The following is an 11,069-nucleotide window of genomic DNA, read 5'->3' as shown; positions in this document are numbered from 1 at the left end:
ATTGCCAGAAGAAACTGCTAGGCACATGTCTTAGAGATGTTATTTTTACTAATTTGATGTGAATTAATTGATGTAAATATTTATAATACACAAACATCATACAATGAATCCTATTAGAAAGTAGATATTGAGGGGCGCCTGGGTGGCGCAGTCGGTTGGGCCTCCGACTTCAGCCAGGTCACGATCTCGCGGTCCGGGAGTTCGAGCCCCGCGTCAGGCTCTGGGCTGATGGCTCGGAGCCTGGAGCCTGTTTCCGATTCTGTGTCTCCCTCTCTCTCTGCCCCTCCCCCGTTCATGCTCTGTCTCTCTCTGTCCCAAAAATAAATAAAAACGTTGAAAAAAAAAATTTAGAAAGTAGATATTGAACTATAATGTCAAGTACTGTGTAAAGCACTTTATACACATTATATAATCCTTACTCCAAGTATTGTATTTTACAGATGAGGATATTGATGCTTAGAAATCTTAAATAACTTTAAGCTCATACTGCTAGCAAGTAGCAGAGACAAATTGGCATTGAAGTTTATCAGATTTCAAGGACTATGATATGCCATCAGAACATCAGAACTGTAATGATAATCTCTGAAACAAATATCACTAGAATATTTTTATAAAATTATACAATTCTCCTGACCCATGGATGTTAGCATTATATGGATCTTAAAGGAACTATTGTAACATTTTTCCTCTGACCACCTTACTTCTCCACAAGTTGCACAAGCACGGTCTAATTAGTAATTAAACAGTCATACAGAAGGAAGAGCACGGAAGATGCTCTTTGACCTATGAAAACACTCCAGGATTTCACCAGAAGGCCTTAGTTTAGGGATTAGGACGGTTCTTAATTTGTACTATTTTACCTTCATTCCACCTTGGTAGAATGGAAATTTGAAGAGAAAATCACTACCATAGAAGCCCCTAAACTCATTTCCACTCTGAATAATAGGGAAGTCCATAATGTCCTGAAAGTATTCTCTAGGTCTGCTCTAGTGGTTCTCAAAGTCTAGAGATGCATAAATATTAAATGAAGTGCTTATTTAAAAAAAAAAAACTTTCATAAATGGAATCAAAATTTCCTGTGGGGAGATTGTTGGGTGGAGGGGTGGGCCTGGACTACTATAGATTCTGACTCAGCAGAGGGCTATCTGGAAAACCAGATCTTAATTTTCTTTGTCCCAGTTCTACATTTCTCAGTTCCCCTTACTTGGAAAATTGGGGGTCTCCCAACTCTTCTATCCCTCCACAATCTCTGGTTCCTCCTGTGATTCCAATGCTTCTAAAAATAAACATGGACAGAGCTAATGTATCAAATAACTGAGATACAGAATTTAAATACATATTGCTGCAGCTGTTCCAGTAATTGTCTTATAGAAGTGATTAAGGGGTAATGTTTTCATATATGCAGTCTCACATTGCTATATATGCATGTGTGTGTGTGTGCACGTATACATACAAGCATATATATACATATATATGTATATATACACATATATATACATAAATACACATATATACATATATATACACATATATATGGTGTTCTCTAAGTAATAGCTATATATATGTGTGTGTGTGTGTGTGTGTGTATGTATGCAGTATTCATTGACCCTGTATTAGAACTGTACCAAAGTATCAAGCAAAAGAGTATGTTTTATCTTAAATGCTGAAGGAACCAGTAGACACATTTAAAAAACTGCCTTGAATTCTTTTCTAGTTCTAAATATCTTAGATAATCTATGTTTGTAATTTAAAAAAAAAATATTATGCAACCAACTCAAGCAAATATGTTATTCTCAGAAATGAAGTTTAATAATTAAACTTTTACATAAAAATAATTTATAAATTCTGAGAAATTAATGTAATGTAGTGTAAAATCTGACATTTTTTTTTCCTTTTCTGTAACACAAGTGCCTAGGTTAAGCTCTGATTGCCAAAGCATCCATTTCAAAGAGGCAGACATGTCAAAGAGGGCTATCTCAAATAAACAGCTGCCAGCCACAGAACAGATAAAGAGCCATCCCCCATCCTCCACCTTAGAGGCATCTTTGTTTTAGAGATCTTGGTTGATTTCAAAAACTGACCATTTGGGGTCACTTTTCTTTTACTTTTCCTGAGCTTTACATTTTCACTCTTATGTTTTAAATTCACCAATAAGAGTGATTTGGTAAAACCCTAGGCCTCAACCTTCACCCCCAATAAAAGCAGAACCCCAGGCATTGCACTCTCTCTCTCTACCTATGACCTTGCTGTTTGCCTCCACGTGTGCTGTGTAAATCCCAGATCCTATAAGAAATAAACCTGTAGTTTTTCAAAGTTCCCTGATGCTTATTGCTGAGGAGCATCTTGAATAAAAGCAGAGCCCCAGGCTTTGCACTCTCTCCCTCTACCTATGACCTTGCTGTTTGCTCCCATGTGTGTTGTGTAAATCCCCAGTCCTATAAGAAATAAACCTGTATTTTTCCAAAGTTCCCTGATGGTTTATTGCTGAGAGGCATCTTGAAATCATAATAAAAACCACCCGAATGGGTCTAACCACAACATTGGTAATTAATAGACTGAGATCACAAAATATATAACTTTTAAAATGTAGAAGTCTGGAGCAGACTCTTAGAATAATTAATTTTCTTCTGTTTACTTAGGACAATGACCTAATAATATGGTTAATCATCACTGAACTGATAAAAAAAAAAGCCAACTCACTATTTAAAGAGAGATTTTAACAACAGATAAAGGGATGGACTCCTTGCTACTGGTGTAGGATCTAAGTCCAGGTAAGAACCTTTGAGTACCTCTAATTTCAGTGTTTCTTCTATGTGAGAAACTGCCACAGATTTCAAGGGAAAAAAATGTTTTGATGAACATGATAAATATTACATGTTTTATGCTTTGTCTTCAGCACACTTATATTTAAGCCTATAAAATTTATTAAATATGACTTCTGGAGATAGATGAGCCTCAGGTTTCTATGCTCTCAAAGTTAAAATGTAGAAAATAAGACATTCATAATTTAAAAATAAATTTTGAAACCCTGTTACCATTACTTTCTAGATAAGTGAAACTTCAAGTTAAAAAAAACGGATCTCTGTTTATCTTCTCAAAATATACTACAAGGCATTTATTTTCACTGACTATATGGAATAATTAGATGTATTCCCTACTTTTTTTTATCCCATATTAACTGGATAATATAGGGTGGAGAGTTAGTTGGCAAACATAAAAAAAATGGGACATGTCTCAAAGTCACTTACCCACCTCTACGTTCCTGTTTCAACTCATTTGACTCAAGGTGAGGACAAAGAAAGTTTTCTAGATAATTTTGTCTCTGATCAAATGAGAAAAAAAAATTTCCCAGCATGGTTCCTGGCATAAACTAAGAATTCAATAAATATTAGTTCCCTTCTCCAATTCAGGAAGGTGGCTACTCTTAATAGACTATTGTGACTGCAAAAGTGAGGTAGAAAATGAAGAAAATCCTTCATAAAAGGTCTAAAAAGTTAATAAATTTGTTTTCTCTTTTTTTCCTCCTCGGTTCCATAGGTATACAGTAGAGACTGGGTCACCTGGCTTGCACTGCTTTTTTATGATCTCTCTAACAGTAAAAGCTTGACACAGGTAAGGAGAGGCTAGTGAGATTCTGCCCTCCGCTCCAGCCCAATCAAATGAGGCAGAACTGGGCTGTTCTGTTGAAGAAAGAATGGCAGTGCTGTGTCTGAATGCCTGTGGTTCTGTCTTAGAAACATATTGTGTCCCCAAAGTGTATTTAAATGTCAGTTGTTTGGGGCCCTGAGGGGAAAAAAAAAGTGTCCAGAGAAAAGTAAGTTAAATTCTCCAATCAGGTTTAAAATGCCATGATGAAGTAAAAAGTGTGGTGGTAAGAGTCAAACCTAAATTGATACTCCAACTCCGTTATTACTTTGAGGTTACCTATTACAATTCAGTCTTTCTCAGACATGAGGGGGGGGAAGTCCTACATTTCCCACTTTTTTGCTATTTTTTCTTGGTATCTAGGAGAGAGGTATGGAATTGTAATCTATCTGAGAAAGTTGTAGAAATAACAGGGAAAAGTAATGACCGTGTTACAAGTTATAAGCAGCAGTGTGAGAAAGGTTTTTTTCAATTGGGAGTAACTGGGAAAATATCTAACAAGAGTGATTTGGGGCAGAATTACAATGAAAAGGTGAGGAAGAACATTACAGGTTAAGAAGAAACATAGGGCAGAGCGTTCTAGGGACACTTGATTCCATATGGCTGTAGGTGCTAATGGATGTGTTGGGAAATGAGACTAAAAACAAGGGCTGGGTTTAGTTTGTAAAGAATCTCAAATAGGAAGTGTGAATTTTATTCTGTATGATACAGGGGACCTCTGAAAGACTCTGAAGATGGATATGATAGAAATAAAATAAGAAATCATAATTTAATCAAATGCAATAAACAGGGCTAGACTGCAATAAAGAATACTTGTTCACAGGGCTCCTGGGTGACTCGGTTAAGTGTCCAGCACTTGATTTTGGCTCAGGTCAGGATCTCAGGGTCATTGGGGAGCCTGCTTGAGATTCTCTCTGCCTCTCTTCCCCTCCCCTGCTCACTCGCTCTCTCTAAAAAAAAATTAAAGAAAAAGAAAAAAGAAAAAGAATACTTGTTCAGTGGCCAAAAAACAAAGCACAACAAACAGAACTAAAGCTATAGGGTGTATATACACGTCATAAATCATTCAAAGAGATTTTCAGTAATAGATTTAAGTGGAAAAAATGACTTCCTAACCATTTAAATTCCGGGGAAAGATACAGAAAAGGTATTCATGAAAAATATAACAGGAAATTTATCAAAGGGCTGGTTATGACTTTGGGGTCCCTACTACTGATTTCTTCCTCAGTCTTCTCCACTTAGTACCTGAAAAGGTATAGGCATGTTTGGAGCACATGCAAAAAAAGTGGAATAACTAGGATTTACTTAGATGTACATAGACGTGGGTTTTTGCATTGATGCATATGTTTACATACACATGATAATATCTTCAGATATTTATCACTTCTACAGTTATACATTATCTATTAAATTGGCATTACATATATTCATTGTCTTTATAATATAAGGACTCAATAAATCCTGATTGAATAAATTAATAAAATACATAGTTGATCCTCATTATTCATGGATTCAGTATTTGTGAACTTGCCTTCTCACTAAAATTTATTTGTAACCCCAAAATCAATACTAATGTTCTTTATGGTCATCCATAAACTTGTCCAGAGTGGCAAAAAATCTGAGTTGTCCAAAAGACACGGTCCCAGCTGAAGTCAGACAAATGTGGCTCTGCCTTCTTTTTTTAGCTCTCATGTTCTAAACAAGTGTTCTTTTCACAGTTTATTTAGAGCCATAATTTTTCACTTTTGTGCTTTTTTTTTTTTGATGATTTTGCTGTTTAAACAGCTCCCAAGTATAGTGCTGAAGTGTGGGCCAGTGTTCCTAAGTGCAAGAAGGACATGATGCACATGATGGAAAGAATATATGAGTTACATAGGCATCCCTCAGGCATGAGCAAGACAGTGCTATTGGCCACAAACTTAAAATTAATGGATCAACAATATACATTAAATAAGATATCTTTAAACAAAAGCACACATGAAACAAGGTTATAAATTGATTGGTTGATGAAAATGATGTGGCCAGAGATACACGGACATCTAACCCTCTATTAGGAACAATGTTCAGGTCTTGCTGTTTGCATCAACTTTATAGAACACAAGTACTGCAAATAATGAGAATCAACTGCACATATGACATATTTTAAATATATTGTATAATTATAGCCCTATTAATTATCATATATCTATGCTTATGTGTGTTCCTATATATAAATATCTTAGATACATAAGTATGTATTATGCAGATATGTATAAACAAGAATACATTTTCTAAACCTCAGCGAAGAACTCACTGTTCCATATAAAAGAGCAAATCTAAGGAACAAGTTGACTCATTTTACTAGTCTTTAAAGTAGAGGCTTAATAAAATAAGTCAATCAGAGAAAGATACATACCATATGATTTTACTTATATGGAGAATTTAAGAAACAAAGCAAATGAGCAAAGAGAGAGAGAGAGAGAGAGAGAAACCCAGAAACAGATTTTTTAACTATAGAGAACAAACTGATGGTTACCAGAGGGGAGATGGGTGGGGGGAAATGGGTTAAATAGGTGATGGAGATTAAGAAGTATACTTATGATGAGCAATGGGTGTTGTATGGAATTATTAAATCACTATGTATTACACCTGAAACTAATTATTACACTGTGCTGACTGGAATTTAAATAAAAACTCAAAAAATTAAAATTAAAATAGAGGTTTAACAATTTACAAAATTATAATTTATCTTGCATTTTGACCTCAAAACTCATAAGAATTTATCTTACACATAAATAAAATGACATATTAAAAAAATTTTCTAGGGGCGCCTGGGTGGCTCAGTCAGTTAAGTGACGACTTCAGCTCAGGTCATGATCTCGCGGTCTGTGAGTTCGAGCCCCGCGTGGGGCTCTGTGCTGACAGCTCAGAGGCTGGAGCCTGTTTCAGATTCTGTGTGTGTCTCTCTCTCTCTCTGACCCTCCCCCGTTCATGCTCTATCTCTCGCTGTCTCACAAATTAATCAACGTTAAAAATTTTTTTAAAAAAAATTTCTAGTATGAAATATTTAGACACTAAATGTTTATCAACATGTAACTAGATATATTATGGACAATAGGATAACTACAACCATAAAGAAACTGAAAAAAGTCATTTATTAATATAAAGTAGCATAAAAAGGTAGAGAGCAGTGTTAACGGTATGCCACCATCTGTGTTAAAAAAGGAAGCTATTATGTATTTAATTAAAAATGCATATCACATTTCTGGATAATATTCACTGAGAACTGGTTAAATTAGTCCTCAGAATAAGAGACTGGATGTTGGGTAGACAAGGGCTACAGAAAGATTCTTTAATATACGTCTTTTTGATGTTTTGTACTTCCAAATACATATATTTTACATACATGCAACTGCATACATTTTATCTTCAAAAGTAAATGAACAAAATAAAAATAAAGTAGGGTTGTGATAGTGGTAAGGTCAAGCATGGCCAGAGTCTCTCTGAGAGGTACTCTTTAACAAGTCCATCTCGACCTGCATTTCATACCTGGTTCCTGAGGTATCTCTTCCATGAAACCTTCTTAGGTCACTCTAATTACAATTCCTTACGTTATTTTTCTGTCTACCCATTTTGACTGTCTAGTATGTACAAGGCACGGTTTGACCCTTTGTAAAACTATAAAGATGAATTAAATATATATTTGCCTACCTAAATTTTATAATGGAGATATGTGAAACATTTAAATTTTTCTTTCAGTACTTTAAATTTTTGATCTCATCTAGTGTATGATCTATACTATTCATTTGTTGTTTCAAATTATTTTCAGAAATTTATCTTCCCAATCAAATTATAATCCCTGGAAATTAGGACTCTGTGTGTGCATGTGTTTCCCCCTTACTTTGGTGTCTAGCATTTGCCTAGTGCTCTGGACATTGAAGACCCCGAATGAGTATTAGTGGGTTTATCTATTGATTAATGTCAGCCTTACAGCATATTTCTGAATTATATATTGTCGAAGTGAAATAAGTTATCCTTTTTCTCCCTGAATAGGTGGTCGTTTCAAACCAAGCATCAACTACAATTGAAAACACTCAATGATGGACCCAAATCAACATTTGAAAAAGACAGCAGAGACAACACCTTCAGAGAAAAGGGAAACTAGATGCTGCAATGGATTCAGGGTAGAAAGAATTTCATGTTTCCAAATTAAAACAAGTGAAGGGGGAATTTAAAAAAAAAAAAACACAGCCAGTTTTTAAAAAGAATATTTCATTTCAAATTAGCATTTTTAATGAAAGCATACACTAAAATATTAATAGAATGATCTATATCATGATTTAAATGAGTCTTTAAATCTGAAAAAAGGAATTTCTTAGTGATACTACCACTGGCTAAGAGTTTGTTAATGTTAAAAATTTAGAAGTCTTTTGATTTAGAAATCTTCTCTTTGGTACTTGATGGACCAAAAGGTATTTATAGATGTCATTAAAATAAGTCACTATATAATGAATAATATATAAATATATTCTTAGAATTGACTTATAAGCAATGGATTATTTAGTCTTGTGAATCACTTTGCAGTCTTGACCTATTAATTTTTTTTCTTTTAGAGAAAGGCATTTTTCATTCTAATAATTTAAATAACAGAGTATGGTGGAAAAGAGATTTGTAGTAATAATCGAAAGACGTCCAAACACCTAGTTACTAACTACTAACTTAGGACAGCCATTTAATTTTTTCACATGCAAGTTACTGAAAATAATAATCTTGTGTTTTGATTTTGTCTTAAAACTATGAGACATTAAACGGTAGACTGTATTGGGATTTTCATAGAATAAAGTACTCCCTGAGCACAGTGTTGAAGAAACAAAGATTGAGGAAAATTGAGAAGTTTGCCTAAATTCATCTAGCTTGTAAATCAAAAACCTTTAAACCCACGTCAAAGCCTTTAAACTCCTGTAGAGAAGTTTTGAAGAAATAAAAAAAAATAATAATAATCATGGCTGCCTTTTATCAATATTTTGAATTTTTTTGTTTTTTGTTTTTTTTGTTTTTTTGTTTTTTTTTACTCACCGATGTAGTCTTAATTGCTGAATAAGGACTACAGAAGTCAGACTCAATTGCAATAATGTTATGTAAGGCCCCTTTTAACTTTGTCCAGAGAACATGTTTTGTTTGTTTTCAGATATTACTGATAAAGTCTGTTCTGATGAAATATTTGAACAGCAGTCACAGGTAAAAGGTAGTGGTAAATGTAAGTCTAAGGGTAATATGGTGTGCTGGGCTGTTTCTGCTTCTTTTTATTTATTTTTATTTTTATTTTTTAATATGAAATTTATTGTCAAATTGGTTTCCATACACCACCAGTGCTCATCCCAACAGGTGCCCTCCTCAATACCCATCACCCACCCTACTCTCCCTCCCACCCCCCATCAACACTCAGTTTATTCTCAGTATTTAAGAGTCTTTTATGGTTTGGCTCCCCCTTCTCTAACCTTTTTTTTTGTTTTGTTTTTCCCCTCCCCGATGATCTTCTGTTAAGTTTCTCAGTATCCACATAAGAGTGAAGGCATATGGTATCTGTCTTTCTTTGTATGTCTTATTTCACTGAGCATAACACTCTCCAGTTCTATCCACATTGCTACAAAAGGCCATATTTCATTCTTTCTCATTGCCACATAGTACTCCATTGTGTATATAACCACAATTTCTTTATCCATTCATCAGTTGATGGACATTTAGGCTCTTTCTGTAATTTGGCTATTGTTGAAAGTGCTGCCATAAACATTGGGGTACAAGTGCCCCTATGCATAAGCACTCCTGTATCCCTTGGGTAAATTCCTAGCAGTGCTATTGCTGGGTCATAGGGTAGATCTATTTTTAATTTTTTGAGGAACTTCCACACTGTTTTCCAGGGCGGCTGCACCATTTTGCATTCCCACAAAAAGTGCAAGAGAGTTCCCATTTCTCCACATCCTCTCCACCATCTATAGTCTCCCAATTTGTTCATTTTAGCCACTCTGAATGGTGTGAAGTGGTATCTGAGTGTGGTTTTGATTTGTATTTCCCTGATGAGAAGCTATGTTGAGCATCTTTTCATGTGCCTGTTGGCCATCTGGATGACTTTTTTAGAGAAGTGTCTATTCATGTTTTCTGCCCATTTCTTCACTAGATTATTTGTTTTTCGGGTGTGGAGTTTGGTGAGCTCTTTATAGATTTTGGATACTAGCCCTTTGTCCGATATGTCATTTGCAAAATCTTTTCCCATTCCGTTGGTTGCCTTTTAGTTTTGTTGATTATTTCCTTTGCAATGCAGAAGCTTTTTATCTTGATGAGGTCCCAATAGTTCATTTGTGCTTTTAATTCCCTTGCCTTTGGGAATGTGTCAAGTAAGAAATTTCTGTGGCTGAGGTCAGAGAGGTTTTTTTCCTGCTTTCTCCTCTAGGGTTTTGAGTTTATTTTTGTGAATGGTGTAAGAAAGTGGCCTAGTTTCATTCTTCCGCATGTTGCTGTCCAGTTCTCCCAGAACCATTTGTTAAAGTATGTTGAAAACTATAGAAAGCTTATGAAGGAAATTGAAGAAGATAGAAAGAAATGGAAAAACATTCTATGCTCATGGATTGGAAGAATAAATATTGTTAAAATGTCAATACTACCCAAAGCTATCTATACATGCAATGCAATCCCAATCAATATTGCACCAGCATTCTTCTCGAAGCTAGAACAAGCAATCCTAAAATTTGTATGGAACCACAAAAGACCCCAAATAGCCAAAGTAATTTTGAAGAAGAAGACCAAAGCAGGAGGCATCACAATCCCAGACTTTAGCCTCTTCTACAAAGCTGTAATCATCAAGAGAGCATGGTATTGGCACAAAAACAGACACATAGACCAATGGAATAGAATAGAGACTTCAGAATTAGACCCAGAAAAGTATGGCCAACTAATCTTTGACAAAGCAGGAAAGGATATCCAATGGAAAAAAAAAAAAAAAACAACAACAACAATCTCTCTGCTTCTTTTTAACATTAAGGGTTACAGTAATTTCATTTGCATATGCATAGTAAAGTGACAACAATCTGGCTGAAACAATTAAAATTGCTAGAACAGTCCCTTGCAGCATATTTGGAGAGGAGCTAGAAGTTAGAAAGTTTGTGTGTATAATGTATATTAATTGCAGTCTAATAATCTAGACCAGAGAGCAATAACAACAATAGAAGCTAACATTTATTGAGCACATATTATATGCCAGACTCTGTTCTAGTGTTATATTTCTTTTAGTAGGTTTATTCCTTACCAAAATTCCATCAGCCAGATGCTATTATCTCTCTTTTACAGATGAAAAAACTTAGATACAGAGAGGGCAAATGAATACTTCTCAGTCCCAAAGCTGGTAAGTGGTGGAGCCACGGTCTGAACTTAGGCAGTCTGATTCCAAATCC

The 11,069-nt window shown here is 35.0% G+C and overlaps 1 protein-coding gene across 2 annotated transcripts in view; it reads left to right on the top strand.

Annotated features, from left to right (window-relative positions):
* The first annotated feature begins 2,639 nt into the window (after positions 1-2,639).
* Positions 2,640-11,069, top strand: part of LOC112867300 (solute carrier organic anion transporter family member 1B3) — a 75,969-nt gene continuing 67,539 nt past the window's right edge. The window contains exons 1-3 of one of the 2 annotated variants that reach the window (XM_086713948.1): positions 2,640-2,771; positions 3,538-3,612; positions 7,678-7,808. In XM_086713948.1, the coding sequence (XP_086570074.1) occupies positions 7,722-7,808 (87 nt within the window). In that variant the 5' untranslated portion in view covers positions 2,640-2,771; positions 3,538-3,612; positions 7,678-7,721. Of the gene's footprint in view, positions 2,772-3,537; positions 3,613-7,675; positions 7,809-8,812; positions 8,882-11,069 lie in introns of those variants that run through there. The other variant, XM_086713949.1, reaches the window with a different exon arrangement.

The sequence above is a fragment of the Puma concolor genome, chromosome B4, assembly GCF_028749965.1.
Source record: "Puma concolor isolate L17-30 chromosome B4, mPumCon1.1.hap2, whole genome shotgun sequence".
Taxonomy (NCBI): Eukaryota; Metazoa; Chordata; class Mammalia; order Carnivora; family Felidae; genus Puma; species Puma concolor.
This window is presented reverse-complemented; position numbering and strand designations above follow the sequence as displayed.